General features: G+C 35.1%; 1 protein-coding gene across 1 annotated transcript in view; it reads right to left on the minus strand.

The window, feature by feature from the left end:
- The window catches only part of CDH9 (cadherin 9), a 107,195-nt gene that overhangs the window by 44,121 nt on the left and 43,405 nt on the right, over positions 1-19,669 (minus strand). Inside the window, exon 3 of the mRNA XM_054817848.1 lies at positions 6,562-6,856. Within this exon, the coding sequence (XP_054673823.1) occupies positions 6,562-6,856 (295 nt within the window). The remainder of the gene's footprint in view (positions 1-6,561; positions 6,857-19,669) is intronic.

Raw genomic sequence — 19,669 nt, forward strand, 5'->3', positions numbered from 1 at the left:
AAAATAGTAGTTGTAAATGAACATTTAAATTTTACAGAAATTATATACATTAATCATGAAATAACGCCCATGTAGGGACACACTAACAGTTACATAACATCCAGCTTAAAGTAAATGGAGCTGTACAAATTCAAAACAACCTGGTTTTAGTATCAGAGCTCTAGCAAGTAAGTTTCTTGCAGAGTAGACCTCATTTTGAATGTACTTTCCTACTAAAAATGTAGTGCAAGCCTATCGTAAATAAAAATGCTATGCATGTATCTAACATAATACATGTCCAAAACTGATAAAACCCCAAAATATCTCAAATTTATTGGAAAACTAGATTTATATTTTTAATTGTTTAACAAAAATAAGTTTTTGCCTTTTTCACCTTTATGGTTTATTTTAAGAAATCATTATGAGTCATTAAACTCTTATTTTATATTTTCACTTTTTGTTGAAAGGGATAGGTATTTTTTACTATAAAGACTTGTATAAAAATGATAAAGAAGATAAATTTAAAAAGATAAAGATACTGCCTGTAAAAAAGAGAACCCTATGCAGATTCTGACATTTATAGAGGTTTTGAAATTCTTTAGTTATGGTGGCAAATGCAAACAGAAATATAGGAAGTATTCTAGCTACAGGACTTCTGCCATCATGCTTAGTTTGACTGAAAGGAATTCTAATACTATATTTTAACTGTGGAATGTAAAATATGAACTTGTGGATAAAATATTTATTTGAAATATATCTTTCTCTTAAAGCTAAGTCAATAATTCATTTTAAAATAGATTATATGTTAACAATTCGCATTCTGAAATTTTGCAAGTTAGCAAAGTAGTGTTCATAAGCTTATGGCAAAGTCAAGACAGTCATTCATAGCTTTTTTTATAAACATCTGAAACCAGGGAAAATATGCAGAGGAGAAAATATAATTATTTCCTGCTGAAATATGAAAGATGAGAGCTGCCTCCATTTAGTCGTTTACACACATCTGTAGATTAATGCTTACTGACATAAGCAAATTCAAAAATAGAAAATGTGATGGTTACTGTGTTTGGTTCTGGTTTTGTTTTTTTTGTTTTTTTGTTTTTTTTTTCCCCTGTAAGGCCTACTTGTTCTTGTAAGGGCTTCCTATACAAAATAACAAACTGTTCTTGAGAAATATGTGTTTATGATTATGTGATGCTAAAAAATCTTATAACTAGAACTAAATATCAGAATGCAGTCTTACTTAAATCCAGTGGTAGTTGTGATGCTTATAGATTCCCAAGAGATAATATAGAAATAGCAAACAATGATAATTAAACTTCTAACACAATCATGTAATTGATGTTGCAGTATATAGTACTGCCCTCACAGACAAGACCATGGTAATAAAAATGGTATTATTAATGCATATTACCCTGTGTGTTTTACTGCAATTTCACCTCTCTTTTTCTCTCTTTCTCTTTGTGTGTATGTATTTTATATACATATATCTTTTATTTAAGGTAGCTGTTAAATACAAGGCACGTTTGATGTAATCCTGTATGCCTGAATTGAAAGTTGCCATATCTATATTTCATATATAATGATCTTCTATCAAAGTTCACTGTTCAGCTAAATGAAAACTCTTTTAGTCTGACCGTATTTGCAATAAAAGTAATTTAACGGAAAAATTATAAATTTAAAATTTAGCCATTTAAAATATGGCCCTCTATACTTATACATTATACAAATCTTATGTAAAAATTCTGAATCAGGAGGTGCCTTTGGTTAGATCCATAAAATCTAGGAAGCAGCAGTTAAGCATGAAGAAATGAGTGCTAAGTTAAATTAGACATTATCCCTTCTCTTAATAGGATCAATTAAAAGATTAAAAATATGTTATAAAATACTCATCAACTGCATGCTAAAAATATTTAATGAGAAAAAATGGTAAGCTTTACTCATTAAAATTAGCAAGACAGGTGTAGGAAGTTGTAATAATATTGACCCAGGAGTCAAAAGGGATTGAACTGCACAGGACATCTCATTGCTAACTTCCCTTTGTAAAAATTTCTTAATAACCTTATTTATATCCTGAAAAAAAGTTGTTTTCATAATGAGGTGTAGGATTAGGTTTTATTTCATTTTATTTTGGTTTTTTAGCAATCATCTTTCACTTGGAAAAATACTTGGATCACAGCTTCTACTTGTGTAAGCCTTGAAGATGAAATGAGTAGGTTTTAAGTATGATCTTTAAGTATGTACTTTTCCCTCTACATGAAGAGGAAATGCAAAGACTGTTCTCAAGATGTATAATATTTATTTTGCTTCTCTGAAGTTTCCTCTTACAGTATTTCTAACATATAGCCAAATAGGTCATGCTTCAAATCCACCTGCTCTTCATTGTGACCAAGATTGTATCTTATAGCTTTGGCATTCCATCAATTCAAAATGTTGAACATCTTTTGTTCCTTTACTTTCTATGTTATGTTTTTATTAACCTTTATGGGTCTGTCTAGCATCTTCTTCTCATTTTTTGAGCTATTTTTTATTGAATCAATTTACCTAGTCTGACATAAATTTCATGATTCTTCCAGTCAGCTGTAGGACTCTTTAAAAATATAGCCACAGCAGTTATTATCCTCCAATTCTTCAGTATAGTAGCTGATTTTAATGAGAAATTCTGTGTTATTGAGTTTTAGAATCTCTTAAACCAACTTTCTCATTTAATTTTTTAAGTTAATGTCACTGTGAGCATTTAGCATGATCATTTCCGTAAAAGCTATCTGAAATGACGCTGCAGTCAGCTCACTTCAGTGGTTTTGATTGCTTCCAGTACTAACTTTGCTACACAGCATTTTAGGTATACCCATAATGCTGTTGAAGATATGACTGGATCCCATTTAGGCATAGCAAGGCTAATTTATGTATAGACTGATGGCTGCAGTCTAGATATTACAACATAGCACAAACTAGTGCACAAGTAAGCATTCGTATTTCCCTCCGGGCTTGGATAGGTTGTGCTGAAAATGCATGTTACGCTTTCACTGTTCTTGCTATCAAACTAGTTAAACATGAGTGAGGTTCGCCTATTGGTACTGAAAATCACACATTCTGTCAGAGGTGTTGACTTATCATTTTTCCTTGTGTGCTCTAAATCTAGTTATTCCAAGAAACAGTCAGTAACACAGTGAGAAATATGTAGTATAATATGTCATCTGAATAACAGATACACACACAGCAGGAAACATTGCTAGTGATGATTCCTCTTCAATTTCTCAATCTTAGTGACATTTTCCTGAGCTTTCATAAATATCTGCTGTCATATTTGTTGAACTTGGCAAATATAATAAATATAATATTTAAGAAAAAAAAAAGTATTTTAAGACACAAAATTGGGAGGAAGTGAAGGATGGGAAGAACTTGAGATTTTACCACAAATTTTTGACCTAGTCATCATGAGTATATCTGTTTCTTAAAATGTGTATAGTGTAATTATATAGTTCTTTCCAGTCAGAAAAGTTATTTGTTTAGATATGCAAGAATCTGTGCATATATAGTTAAAACAAATAACCTTCATCATCTTAAGTATTTATGCAGGTAATGCAGCACTACACTGACCTTTTAATTTGATGTAGTCTTAGTAAAGATGATCACCCTGTTCCAGGGATTCTTGCTTTTATTTTATTGGTCTCATTTTCTTCCATTTGTTATAGAGGAACATACAGAATTAAGGGGAACTGATTTTTTTATTCTGAAATCTTCTGGTTTTCTGGAACACACATTTGTGATTTCCGTCTTTTTTTTCCCCTTTCTTCTCATTTTCAATATACTTTTGTCCTTTTCTTTCAGCTGCACTTACTTTCACAGTAGCAATAACCCTACCATGCATTGCTCACTTCTTAATAATTCCTGTTTGTTCCTTCTTAATGACTTATTTTACCCAACCTTCCGATCTCAAATTCTATTTTAAATTCTACAGTCCAGAAACAACTAAAAGGTTTGGCCTGACTTCCTTACCAAATTTAGCTTTTGGACTTCTATTTGACACCTATCTAATCTGTGAACAGCAATATATGCAAAAATCACTGAAGAGATTAAGTGTTGAGGTGTAATGAACTTACTTACATAATTGACAATTCTGTAAATTTGTGATGTTCTGCAATAAACACTACGTTCAGAAAAAAATTCTTTAGACTGCATATCCAGGCAAAAGAAAAACTATTAGTTTTTCATCAAATCCTACCTATTGAATGAAGAATAGTTACACCTGCTTAAATGACATTTTTGTAATGCATTGGAGATTTTTTAATGGATAGCTTATCCACTCTGGAAAGTACGAACCAGGAGATACTTACACAGCCCATTGCCATGCTGTATCAGTTTTGAGTTTCATTTTTGTCACTCTTCTTTTTCTTCCTTTCCCTGCATTTTGTTGTATGTGCTGCTGGCTTACATTCATATATCTTTCTTTGTCTAGATATTTCAAGAACTACACTATCCTCATTCTGTATTTTATGTGTTCTCTTGTGTGCTTTATGGGAAGGTTTACAAGAGTACCTCTTGCTCACCTCCAAGTCGTATTCCACTTACAGCAAGAATCTCACCTTTTCACTCCCAAATGATTTTCTTCATTTATGGAGGAATGGGACAAAGGGACTCCAGGAAGGAATATATTTGTGTATTCCTTATTTACCTATATGCACATCCTGACTATTGAATTAGCATTCTTATGACTGATTTCAGAAATACAGGATTACTGGTTCTTGAATGGACTGATCTGGATTTGGGTTCTTATTCTTTGGTCCTTTTAGAAATTACAAACTACTTTTACTTATTCAAATTCAAATGCTAAAAATTGCCATTTCAGAGTAGTTTTTTTATCCCCAAATGCAAATGGCAACTAAACAGAGCAAAGAATAACTCAGATCCCTTTTTTGCCTTCATATCGGAAGCTAGGGTTTGGGTTTTCTTACTATTTAAATCCTTTTCCTCTAATTCTTTCCTCACAGTAAAACTCACCTTCATTTGGGTCTTGTATGGACACTTTCTCAGCTTAAAGTATGTAATGGTACTTATACTATCATCATCCTCATCAAATATAGACATTTCATAGACTTAAAATTTCACAGGCAGTGTCAAAGCACTGGATCTTATTCTGTTCTCTTTTATTCATGCTTCTCCATTGATTCTAATGAAGTTGGACTAAGTGATAAGGTTAAACACGGACATCATGCTTTTTATCCTATCTATTCCCATAGAGTTCCTTCCTTACAAATACATTTCAAATTAAATATGACAAGTGCACTGCCAACACTTTTCCTTCACAGATTATCAGTGAAGTAAATTATGAATGGAAAGGCTTTCTCTATTTTCCATTATCTTTAAAAGAACCATTCTTCAACTCTTCGCATTATACATAGTAGTGTAGGTATTCCCTTCTCATGATTATAGAAGAGAGTTATAAATTACAGTCCTGTTACGTTATATTTCTGCTAATGATCTCAGAGACAATAATTAGCTTCTGGAAATTATTTTGCAAAGATACATATTAGTCACAAATGTTGATTGGTATTTCATTGTCTTTCTTAGCAATGCCATCATCCAGGGCTGATTTTGCAAACCATTACAGTAATTCATGATAAGTAAATAACTCTTGAGGATTTATCTGTCGTTTGTTTCCCATAGCCTATGTATTTTATGCTTACTCATCAGTGAGATTGTCTCTGCTGTAAAAGAGTGGAACATTTAGGAAATCATGATAACTTCTGATGAATGTGTGCTGGTCAATATTATCTATCACTTTATATTATTTGAACAAAACTCAGAGAATTATTTTCCTTTGATGCTATATTTCTCACCTGTCTTCTACTGTCACTCCACATTTTTACTTTTCAGTGCAGCAGCTGTGAATAGCTGTAAGTTTTTATTCATGAAGAAAAATATTTTTTAAACAAGAAGAGTTATTCCTTTGGAGAAGGGGTTCATATGTTTGTTATCTTAAAAAATAAGCAAACAAAAAAACCCAAAACCTAAAAACCACAAACCCCAAAACCCCAGACAAGTCCATATTAAAAACCACATCAACAACCACTACTAATATTGATACTCAAGAGGAAAAAATAATTAAAAACCAAACCAAAATTTTAGGTATTTGTAGGAACATATTTTGCATCCTTTTGATACATTAATTGATTTACATACTTACGTGCTTAAAGTTGATTGTGTCTAAAGGTACAGAAAGGTTTGGTAAGTCAGACTTTAAAAATACAAAAGGGATACATTTTACACAAGTGATATTCTCAGCTGCAGCAAAACTCTATAGTAACTGAGAACACAACCATATATGATACATTCCTTGATGTTTCCAGTGGGCTTGAAAGAGTAGAGTAGCTTATAGTGTGGAAAAATGATTAAAAATTGGATTAAGATGAAGCAAATAAATAAAAGCAGGAGCCAAGCATTTATCATACATTACTGGCAACAAAAATTGGTCCATGGATATTCACAGAAGCTAGTATTAAGTGCCTCAAATAATAAATGACTTATAAGTTCCAATCAATTCAAACCCATTTGTATTTTACATAAGGATAAGTTTTTACCTACCAACTCCAGACATTTCCGGAATACTGGCGGTGTACATGTCCTTGGTAAATTTTGGTTCATTGTCATTGATATCGTGGATTTTAATGATAAATTCAGACTCTGGCTCCACTTGTCTTCCAGTTTTTCTGTCTATAGCCTTGGCACGTAGCACATACAGGGACTTTTCTTCTCTGTCCAATTTCTTTGCAGCATGAATATCTCCTGTATTTTCATCTATAATGAACAGACTGCCAGCCCCATCTCCTGTTAATATGTATTTTAAATTTCCATCTCCTTTATCTTGGTCAGTGTGTAGCTTCAGGGAGGTAGAAAAGAAGAATTCTATAAATATATGTATTGTTATTACAGACCAAATCATTCAGTATATATGAATAAGTCTGTACAATCTTGACTGTAATTGGGGTCAGCAGTGGTTATCTTCTGTTTCACTGTTGGAAAAATTGCAAATTTGAGACTCAGTCATGCACAAAAAGTAGCTCTAAACAAACTCATAAGGACATAGGGATGTAGAAGATTTTGAACTTAAAACGAACAAACAAAAAAGATATTTATTTTAATATTCTGTCCAAAAATTACTAGTAGTCTCTTTTTTGAAGATGACAGGGGGTGTAAAATTCCCAAGTTTCTATTTGCAAAATAACACTTGTATTCCCATTTATTCATTGCTGATAAGGCAACCAGTTACCTTGTAACAACATAGAAGAAATGGATTTTAAGGATTACAGCTTCTGAACTTCCCAAAATCACCTATAAATGTTCCAATTTAAGCAACTTGTGTTTCTAGTTGTATTTTTTTTTTTTTCTTTAGGAACATCTTACCTCAGTTAATTACTTCCTTCCTTCTAGTCCTCTCCACACAGGAGAAATAATTTTCAAGAACACTAGGAGGTAAATTTTCAAAGCATCGAGTGGGGTTTAACAGTCCTTTTCCTACTACACCTCTTCATAAGAGTTCAAACCTCTATCCCTGTGAACTTACAGGCACTGATTAGTTTGCCATATAGCACCATTGTGAAAAAGTGCCTAAAACCAAAGCCAAACCAAGCCATTGAAGCTGACCCAGGCACTAGAAATTCTCACATAATACACTTTTTCAGAAGTCTATTGCTCTAATTTCATTTACAGGGTCCCACAGTTCCTTTTTATGAGCATCTGCAGTATATTTTCCTCAGATATATGCTTACAATCACATCTGGCCATAGATCGGTGACCTTAGTGTTTTTCAAATGTAGACAGTAAGAATCTTATCCCAGCATTTTTTTTTTTTTATTTCTCTGAGTAGAAAAATATAGTATATCATCCACCTGAGAAAATATTGTTCAGTATCAGTAAAGGTATTACTCCGGATAGTCCCAAGAGCCAGATAAGTTATTTTATGCCACTTCTTTCCTTGTTTCCTCATTTCTGTATTCCTGCCAGTGTTTATCTCCGTGTTTTCTAGCTGAGCCATTGCATCTTTTTATTACTCCACCTGTATGAAGGATAATTGTGGTGGATTTTGTTAAATTACTTCACTTTGATTTTTTTCCTCCGGTTTAACACTGTAGCCTAACAGCAGTCACCAAATGTGATCTGATTATTGTTACGGTCTTCTAGATGTAAGACTGGATAAGATCACTATCCAAACAGTTTTAGCGCTTAATATATTCAGTGTATATCTGTAATAAATATCTGTGAAAAATCTTAAGGATTGCATGCAATGTGTTGAAATAATTATATACAACATGCATACAGCACTCAAAAAAGTCCCTGTCAACTTGCCAGCTCTGCAGGTAATACAGAGAACATAAATATTGCATGGGTATCTTGACACAGAACGTGGAGCTTTATGTAATCAATACACAAAATTCGTTAAAAATATTTGATTCTTATTTTTATATTTTAACTTATTTTTGTATTCAATTCTTATTTTCAGGAAAAAAAAGATTAAACTTATTTGTATGTCAAGTACAATATATAGCATATTTCTTTCAGTCAGATGATTTTGTCTTGTGCCACACAGGACAGTTTCCTGTCCCTAAGAAACAGTGCATATTCATTCTTGTTAAGACATTCCTTACCTTGTGGCATAAATATAGCTTTCTCCTTTTTTCTTGAGGTGGAAGCTTTTTAAAATATGCCAGATAAGAATCAGATCTCATGACTGACGACTAGCACCTGAACCTAGTTTTCTCCTGAAGACAGGCCAGCTTCTTTTTGAGTCTTTAAAATGTCTGAGTGCCTGTTACGATGCCCTGTGTTGTTATGTGCCTCCTGACCAACTCCTCAGCCACCAGCCAGGCAGCAAGCAGAGCAAGAGCCATGTCTGGGAACTTGGTGAAGGATCAATCTCATGGGTCAAGAGAAGGGAAATCACTTAACATAAGGCGTTAGGGAGGCTGGAGCCTCCGTGAAGCTAACATCCTTTCTCAACACTGAATATGAGGAAGTACTTCTTGATTCCCACACAATAAGTCATCACTGACTGATCAGTAATTTGTTAAATTTGTTACAATACCAACATCAGTCATTTAAGTGCTTACATTAGACATGTAAATTCTCAAAAGGTGCGTAGCTGCACATTCTGTCCTGTATTTACAAAGTTACTTTTTGTATTTTTGAAATAATTTCCATCAGTCTCCCTGGGGCTTTTTTTTCTTTCCTGCACATGTATATACTCCAACACACATTGTTATTGATGGACATTTATTTATCTTCCTTATTGTTATATGAATTAAACTAGAGTCTGGCCCACAGGTATTATCTCCATAGCAGCCTGCCTGGCAGACTGCAAAGAAAGAGATTTAACTTACAGGAGCCCTGGTCTTTAATTGTCAGGACTGCTATGCACAGGACGAATGGAATATGTCCAGAGACACTAGAAGTTTCCCACTTTACAAACAAGCAGCCATTACTAAAACAAAATATCACACAGTTCCAAACTGGAAAATGAAAGAAAGAAGGGAACAGGGGGTAAAATGAGATTTTTATATTGTTTCCCTTGATACAGAATGGAAAACAAAATTCTTAGTTTAAATAGGCATATATTGCATATGTGGAATTTTATGCATTTTATTGGAAATTATACCTGGAATGTCATTTTAATGTAATTTTATTTGGAAGTGTGGTAATAATGTAGTTTGTATTTGAAAATCCGCTGAATGCTTTTCCTAGGCTTTTCTGGTACCTAAAGAATCTTTCAGAGACTGTAAACTGACTTAAAGTTAGCACTTTACTTAGTAAGATTGCAAATTTTGCTATTTGAAATTTTTTATTCCTGCAAACTCTTTCTAGACTTAGTGAGCTGGTCATCTGTGGAAAAGAGGTCCAATATACTGGAAGATGACAGATGCAGATGAGTAGCAGAGATGAACATGAGCTGGCAGTGTGCGCTTGCAGCCCAGAAAGCCAACCGTGTCCTGGGCTGCATCAAAAGAAGCGTGACCAGCAGGTCGAGGGAGGTGATCCTGCCCCTCTACTCCGCTCTTGTGAGACCCCACCTGGAGTGCTGCGTCCAGCTCTGGGGGCCCCAGTACAGGAGAGACATGGAGCTGTTGGAGCGAGTCCAGAGGAGGGCCATGAAGCTGATCAGAGGGCTGGAGCACCTCTCCTATGAGGACAGGCTGAGAGAGTTGGGGTTGTTCAGCCTGGAGAAGAGAAGGCTCCGGGGAGATCTAATTGCGGCCTTCCAGTACCTGAAGGGGCCTACAGGAAAGCTGGAGAGGGACTGTTTATCAGGGAGTGTAGTGACAGGACAAGGGATAATGGGTTTAAGCTGAAGGAGGGTCGATTTAGATTAGATGTTAGAAAGAAATTCTTTACTGTGAGGGTGGTGAGGCAGTGGAACAGGTTGCCCAGAGAGGTTGTAGATGCCCCCTCCCTGGAAATGTTCAAGGCCAGGTTGGATGGGGCTTTGGGCAACCTGGTCTAGTGGAGGGTGCCCCTGCCCATGGCAGATGATCTTTAAGGTCCCTTCCAACCCAAACCATTCTGTGATTCTATGATTCTATGATCCAGGCTGTGAATGTAAATTGTTAGCTTGCCAACCTCATTTTGTTTACATGTATAAGCAACTCTGCTGGTAACCCAGGGTCAATAACCTCCTGAAATGGGGCAACAATGACCAAATAGTGGGAGCAGTGATCTTTTCTGCACTAACAAGTGGTTCTGGAGAAAAAAATCACATCTGTCCATTGCCATTCCCTTACCCTGCTCCTCAACTATACATAGATCCTAAGAGAATAGGTTCATTTATTTTATCTGCTTGTACAATCTATCTACAAAGATGTCAGGTAGCTCAAACTGTGATGGGTATTTTAAGCTTCCTACTTATCGCATGTTTCTACCAAATGATAAACATAATTTTCAAGCACGATAAATTTGGGAATAGAATGTGATTTCCTAGCAATGAAGAGTTCCACCTTCTATTAGCAAGATCACTTGAGGTACAGTTGCAAACTATAACATATTCTATATGTAACAATTTCTATTTGCTATGTATGTTTTGTTTTGCACTTCGCATTTGAAGAATCTTCATTAATCTGTGGAGTAATTTTGCAACGTCATAGTTTGTGAAAAAAATGGGACCATTTTCATTTTTAAGTACAAGTAAATAAAGCAAAAATTATCCAGCATCTTATAGAAATAAAATACTAGTTCTGTAAAACAGAACAATCAAACCATTCTCTCACTATATTAGAGTTACATAATTACAAAACATGCTTCTAATTTATGAGACAGAGTAACTCCTCGTAAGATTGTAGATGTTTGTGCAAAATAACTATAGGGGCATACACATTTGTAAAAAGATACAGCAATTTAATTTAGACCAAACAATATTGTGTTTCTGTATGACTGATAAACTTCTATAAACTGCTTAAATATTTTGAGTTTATAATAGAAAATATGATTTCAGCTTTTCAATTTTAATTGTTCTACAGAGAATCTACAGAAAATCACATGCAAAAATGTGGTGTGTTATAATATGTTTACAAAATATCATGCCCTTTATCCACTAAAACCAAGGAACAAGAACAGACAAATTTTCTAAATGCTATTTCCAGTTATAGTAAATAGTTTTACATACAAAATAGTTCATGGATTTTTTTTTTTTTAATTAGTAAACTGTTTATGTGTGTGAAGGGGGCTCAGATGTGCAAACTGGAAAACTTCATACATTTGATCTGAAGTAATCTTTGCTGTGGTTTGCCTATATATTTTACATACTCAGCAGGTCTGGGGAGGTCCACAATTTGCTATCACCAGAAAGTCATTCCTGTTGAAATATTTTGGTTTGTTTTACTCTATATGATTTTTTTTTCATTTGTGGTGGGGTAGATTAGCAAGCAAAAACCCTACATGGGTGGAAAACGAAATCGTCAAATGTGTCCTTTCTCATATCATAGTTTGTTCTGTAATTTCTGTGAAGAGCTGGCAGGTCAGAGGAGAACCATGAAATACTTTGATAAAGGAAAGCAAATGAATAAGCACAAAAAAACCCCAACCAACCAACCAAACAAAAAAAACACAGGTAATATATTAGATTACTTAGCATATAGTGACCAAACCAGTAACAAATACCATCCCCATTCCATTCAATATTCAGCATCAAGTAATCTGAAACACATTGGGATGAAGACATAATTTAGAACATACACTGCTGAGTATCTTGATTTCTTAGTATTCTTTTGCACACATTTCATTTTCTGTAGTCTTCTGTATGGCTGGCTAAACATGTTCTCAACACAACTTTTCCTAAGAATCATCAGAGACAAAGACATCGGTAATGGTTATGGGAGTGACAATTAGCTATTTCTCTAACAATGTATGTCTTATAAATATGGGCATATTTATAAAAGCTCTCTAAATCTTTTTTCTTTATTTATGTAGGAAAAGTGTGCATCTCAAATTACCCTGTCTATCCAGTTCTGTGAAACTGAATTTTTATGTGATGTGATAATTGAGATCTTGATGTTCTCAAAAGAAATCTTGACATAAATTTACATGGGTCCCTGTTACTGTGATTTCCAATAAGTAAATGAGTAGGCAAACAACAGATTATCTCAGAGTTCTGTAGCATAATTCTATTTCCCCTAAATTAATACCCTGCTCCTTTGGTTTATACTTCACCCTCACGTAGCACTCAATATTTATCAGCAGATGGTGGTTATAACACATAACTTCTTGGTTTCAGGAAATATTTTATTTGACTATGCATTCTCGGTATCTCCAAGGCTAATGCATAACTTCTCTCAAAACTGCTATTATTTTACACAGTAGATATCAGCATTCTTTGGAGGGAAAAGATATCTCATAAATTGTCAAGTTTGGGAATTGGTATGGAATGGCAAAAGAAAATATGGAGGAAAAAGAAAAAAATAGTGCCTTAGAAAAGAGTTCCTCAAAGGCCCGTGTTTAAAAGGACATGACTGTTTCTTATTAATTCCATTTTAATTTACTAAATTTCCTGTAAACTGTGCAGCTGATCTGGTTCTCAGCTCTTTGTAACAGAGAGTAACTCTTTTCAAGTTAGGCAGACATATAATCAATGGAAGAGGGGAGAATCAATGGACACAGTTTACAAATTATATAGTGATATGAATGAATTTTCCCCATTTAGAAGCAAGCAATTGCCAGACTTCATTTAGATTTCATTTTATTTGCAATTTATTTCTGTTAAACTATTATTGCAGATGAAAAGGGGGAAAAAAGAGCAAGATGAGCTACTTATGGCTAACAAGATTGTTATGAATAAATACACTGAAAACATTTATTTGGTTGCCTAAATTCAGAAAAGAGGTGTGATGTCTCTTGTGGAGAGGCATGAGGGGAAAGAAAGGACAAAGACACATCAAGGAGCGGGTAGATCCATGTTTACATTTTGGTAGGTAATGTACTAATGCTTATAACTTAGATGGATTACAGTGTGCCTCTGTATCATGGTATGGAAAAAGGGCCATCACTACAGATTTCTTACCTACACTGCCTCCACCCAGACAGTCGTCTCTAGCAGAGGAATCCTGATATACCATAGTCTTCTGTCTCACACCATATTTACCTGTAAATGCCTTCTAGAAAGTGTGAACAATGTTCTTTCCTTACTTTTTAAGTGAACATACATTGGGGGATTATTGTAGTCAAATGAACTCTTTTTAGTGTCACTAAGTTGGTAAATCTGCATATTTTAGTTGGAGATGAAGACCATGTTGATTTCCACATTGTGGTGAAACTACTACCAGAAAACACATGAGCCTCTTCAAGGGTATGCTGAGGATATAGGCTTGCGTGCAGCTGCAATCACAGCTAGAATGTAGATGCACATGGGAAGAACAAAGGATGCAAATACGGAGTTTTGAAGTCAGAAATCTTCCCCCCCCCCCCCCCCCCCAGATGTGTCATAAACTTACTAGGTGATTGATATCTGACCTGGATGACAAGTGAATTCATGGGCATGCCCACTCCCAGGCCCAAACACCTGAAGCTCCAAACTCTCTAACATCCTGGGTACACATTAGAGAGAGTGGAGGCTCCTATCTGTCTCAGCTATTTTTATTTGCTCTCGTCAAACCAGGACAGGGAGGAATATGCAAAACTGAGTATTTTCTTGGTATGGGAAAGCAGTTCTGGGACCCACAGGTTAGATACAGCTATTGTGTGTTACCTTTCTTCCTTTGTTCACTGTCACCAATGTTGCCTTGCATATTGTGCAGTACTGCACTTGGGTGTTCATCCTTACTTGCTATTTACTGTTGTATATAAGTAGAAGTAAGAAGTTTTTTGACTAAAAATCCTACAAATTACATTAGAAAATGTTAATGTCCTTACAGTATTTTTTTAATTCATCCTGTAGAATTATGAAGGTATTTTCATAATTTCTGTAAATTTGCTATAATAATCTAAAGGGCTTAATTCCTCTTTCTTATGATAGTTGCATGAAGCAATTTCTAAGGAGTCTCCTGTACTGCAGTCTTCTCTGTTACTTCTTTGCACCTTCTCCAGTAAAGTTAGATTGTACTTATATTTACACAAAACTCTGAAAATACCAATGGTAAGTTTGTGTATACCCGTATATTTATTTTGGATGTTTGGAGCAGTAGCCTATTTCATGATCTTCATTAATTTTGGCTGGAATGGGGTCTTGTTTCAATGTGTGTAATTCAAACGTCTTTCTTAAAGGAGGACATTAGACTTTACTTGCTGGTTGGTTTGTTTTGTTTTTATTCCAGATGCTGGAGGCATAACAATAAAAACATAAAGTGTGAATGGTTCTCATAATTTTGGTTTGAGGCTATCACAAGTCAGCAGGGGAAACTTGGAAGCTATAAAAGACAAAGACTGTTTTTCCCCCTGTGAAAATGAAAGCTGAACCAAGAGTTACATTGGTATTGTCTTTTTATACCAAATGTATTTCTATTTAAGGTTTTGCTAAACTGTAACACGGCTGTCTTGAACACATCTCTAATCTTCTTATATTTCATGTGCAATTTATGCTTCAGATGGAAAACATTCCCCCTCCCCTCCAAAATGCTGTATGTTCAGCCTCTTAGTTCTTGGTACAGTTGTTAAGGTGCTTTGCACATGCCAGTCACAACTTTGCCTTTACTACAAAGTCTTTTCCTTGAGTTTACCTTTCATAACATTGCTTTCTATATGGGTTAAGGCAAAAGACTCAAGCCATGTATAACTTCAGACTGAAAAACTTTTCCATAAAATTAACATAATGAAGTATTATATTAATAGTTTGACAGCTAGAAAATGTTGAGTTTTGGCTGTAAAATACACAGACCTACTGACTCTGGAAAATGTCCAGGGAAACCATAACAGACTACTGTACATGGCATAAACGATCAACTTGGCAAAAGGTCATTAACTGTCAGATTTAGTATGATTTTTTTAGACATACTTATGTCTTCTTAAACATGAAAGCAATAAGCATAAATAGTAAGCAATGGGAAGGAACAGGGAAGCATAAACTATTCAGGTGTGTTCAAAGTCAAAAATGAGAGGAAAAGAAGAAAGTTTCTGTACTTTTAGGATTCCGCGAACATCTTCTAATCACAGTTTCTAGCTAAAGCTCCTGGGCTGAGGGAAGAAACATGCAAAACACAGGAAAATACGAGCTCATGCGTATGTTACTTTTACAAAGTCATGTGCCTATTTGCCTCAAATTTCTATTCATATATGGTGATTGTACTATGCTATTTATTCTGAAGCTGTGGTACACAAAAAGATTGAGTTTTCCAATATGTATTAAAGCACAAATTGATTTGACCCCAGGAAATTTGACTGTAATTATCACTCTAAGCTTATTCCAAGTAAAGAAGGTTATGCAGATAGAGGTGGAAAAGACAACAGTATTTGTGAAGGAGAATGGATGAGTATTACCTAAACCAAAATAAATTAATTCATACCAGAAATGCAAGGAGTGTACTTGAAATAAGAGCTTGTAGCATCCCAGCCAACCTTAAAATCCCACAGAAAATATGTTGAGTTCCAGTGACAGATAGGATATTAACCAGTGCCCCTACTGTATGATTTCAGACCTTTGTGAGATTTATAGCAGCTAGGATACAGCACTGGCAGCAGCTCAACCAATATTCTCCTTCATTAGCATTTTAACTAATTAAAAACTCTAAAGATATCTTAATAACTGCGGTAGTTCTTCAGTGTGGATTTCAGTAGCAGTATCTGCATTGCTTTAATTTTCTATTTATGTATGTTTAATCAAAAGTTTTATGTATGTGCTAAATGGCAATGTATTTACCTGACTTGAATTTGTGACATCAGCACAAACTTCTTAATTAAACAACCAAAGTCTGTGTGTGATGGTAACCTAAGTGACTGTATATTAAACAAGGCAAATGACATTTACTTTTCTTATCTTCTGTTTTCCAGCATCTGGTTCTTGTGTTCAGCTGTCTATTGTTACAAATTCTCTAGAGAATGATACTGTGAAAAACACTGCTGACATCAGCTGCAGGTGCTGATTTTGACTTAGTAGGTAAGGGTAAATGTGGTTTTCATTCAGGAAGGGTTCAGCAGAATTCTTACTAGTCCTTTGGTTCTGCTGATGCAAAGACAATATGGGGAAATTAATTCCCTCCACGTACATCTCTACATACCTATGGGGGAGTCCTGGAAACCAGCGCAATTTTGTCAAGTGCCTCCTTCCCCTGCATACCTTCTATGTCTCCTGTGCTCTATGTGCTAGACTGTAGTCAAATCTGGAAAGGTGGTCACATTCTTACTTCTACAGAAAAAAAAATGAATTTCAGAGCACATAGAACTTGTTTGTTTGTTCTCCTCCCTCTATTCTCCAAATCAACAGCTGGGTTGCAGGTTTTCAGCCTGATGCAAAGAGCCAAACTCTTTGGTTATGGTTTGCCATACCCTGTCATTTGGCTGTTCCATAACATGAGATATAGCTTTATAGAAAGTGACTGTAGTCATCAATTACGTCCACAGGTCAGAAATTATCAGTCACAACATCAAGCACTGTCACATTAATCAATCTCCAGAACAGGTGGTAAATCCATCATTATTTTAGAGGCTTCCCAATAATTATTTCCAATAATATTTTTCTCATAGATTTTTCTCTCACTAGAAACTTCTGAGCGACATCTTTCTGTGTGTGTGATATCTCTTGCTGTCTCAGAGGCACTCAAAATGCACTGTAGTTCCAAAAGATGTGCACAGAGATAGGCAGGAATGAAAGCTCTGGCCCTGGAAACAACATGAGTTTGTCATATGGATGGATTATCCCTTACCCTCTGCAGAACTAATTGATCTGGACTCAGCTCTACACTAATAAGCGTATAAGAAATACTCTAGTAGGGGAGACCAATGGTTTGTCTAGCCAAGTACTTTATCTCAGTGGTAATAGGAGATACTGGTTTGAGAGAGCGTGCAAATCTGTCTGCTATAATTTCTTCTTTTTTTACACTCCCTGCCACACGTCCCCAGCGTCTACAACTGTCAGATTAGAATAGGCATGTTGTTTTATTTTGTTTTCTGAATCTGATGTCCTTGAACTTGTCCAAAGTTTGGGCAATGAGTAACTAGACAAGTATTGCATTGACTGAAGTTAAACTGAGCTGACCAATGTTCTACTGTGTCCAGCTGTGGGTCATCCACAATGATCTGAAGAATACATCAATAACAGGAGTATTTTACTACCTTTAATCACAATCTTATGTGTGTATATGTATGTATACTTGTAGACAGATGTCTACGGATCAGGACAATGGTTTTCAGAAAGTCATGCAGCAAAATACAAAAGTAATAGTGTAAGATATCGAGATGTGAGGCAAAATGATCAAAGAGTCTTTTTTTGGCCCAAAATATGTAAACAGGCTTCCAGGTTTGCAGCACCAAACAAAACCAGACTGTAGGCCTGCTGACTCAAAGGAAGTGGATCCCAAAATGCATATTTGTCCTAAGCTGTTCAACTATATGTTATTTTCAGAAATATTAACAATATTTTAATTTACTATCCTTAAAACATATTTACTTTTACATGAAAACATTGCAAGGCTAAAGATGTGATGATTTTGAGTTCCATGCTTATTGATTCACAACAATCTCTACCACAAAGCTTCAAATCACAATTTTGAAAGATGTCTTTTTCCTAAGATCCTACTTTGCAAACTGGCAAGCTAAATATTTTGTGGACACTGTACACACCTCACAAGTAGAAATCTGTTCATTCCTCAATACTCAATTCAGAATGTGATTGTTAAATGGTGATTGTTTAAATGCCTTAAATGTTTATCTAAAACTAAACTTTCAAATGAACAGTAGTGGAAGGTAGGTAAGGCCATGGCTTGACTTAAAGCATCACTAAGGTCCTTTGCTACTGCTTATTTATTGAAAAAGTTAACCAAACAAAAAAAAGAACAGAGGCTGAAATTAATTTAAGGTATTATACTGTTTCTCTATTCTGCAAACTGTATTGGAAATGTAAGCTGTCATACCAACTGAAGGGTACTCGCCAAATGTGTACCGTAGATGTATTTATCTCATGCCTTTCTCAGTCTGAGTGCAATTCCCCTGCCCCATGCCTGCTCCAAGACACATAGGTACATGCCCAATTCTTGGTTAAATCTGAGAAGCAGATTCTCAAAAGTAGGTATATCAAAGCATAAGGTTTGAAATCAGGATGGGGCATAATAAGCACCAGTCCTTGAATCTCTGTTGTGATAATATAAGTTCCCAAGTGAAGTTATTGTTTCAAGAAGAGTATGCTGAAAACCAGTAGTTAGGAAAGAAATATTTAGGGTAATCAGTTTTGCTTTTTCTTATTTGTCACTGATTTTATGTTTGTTGAAATTTGCATTACCTACTTGTATGGTTCTTTTAAATCTTATTTCAAAATACCATCTTTGGAAGGGTATAACTAATGATGGCAAAGACAAGGCGGTGGCTGGAACAGTTATCAAAACAACTTAATTATTTTCCTGGCACAACAGAACTTGATAAGTACAATGCTATTTAAAGGGGGCCTGAGATGGGCTTCAGGTTCCACATAAACCACAGGCTGATTGTACCTGTCTGATTAGGGATGAAGACTGTGGCTTAGAGGACAGCCAGGATAAGGCTGCCTGGGCCTTCATATGAAAACTCCAAGAAAGAGAAATAGTGCCTAGAGAAGCCAAAGCGTAAGGCCCAAACCAAGCATAAAGCCATGCAGACCAACAGCATTGCTTCATCAAGGGTATGTTTGATTTAATAGCTGAATCTGCAAGCTGATCAGATGAAGTGAGATTAATATGGAGACATTAGACAATGCAGGAGCTATTTAAGAGGGATTTTTAATTTTTTTTTTTTTTTTTTTTTTTTTTAGATTCTCAGAGCAAATATTAATGAAAAAGAAGCCCAGCAGGAGGTACATAAAGGATGAGTTAAACTAATCTTAGTTTAACAGCATGGATAGTCAAAGCATTTGCATCTCGTTAAAGTAGATAAAAATCTGAATGTATCAACGCTCATTTTGTATTAATTTTATGAAAAACTTTAGACTTTTTTGGGGAACTGGAGTCTTCAGTTCTGACTGTCTGCATCCTTTGCTGAAATCTCTTTTTTTTTTTCTATAGAGTTACTCTGTACTTTGGAGAAGCACACAAAGTAAAAC

This window comes from Grus americana, chromosome 2 (assembly GCF_028858705.1).
Source record: "Grus americana isolate bGruAme1 chromosome 2, bGruAme1.mat, whole genome shotgun sequence".
NCBI classification, from domain to species: Eukaryota; Metazoa; Chordata; class Aves; order Gruiformes; family Gruidae; genus Grus; species Grus americana.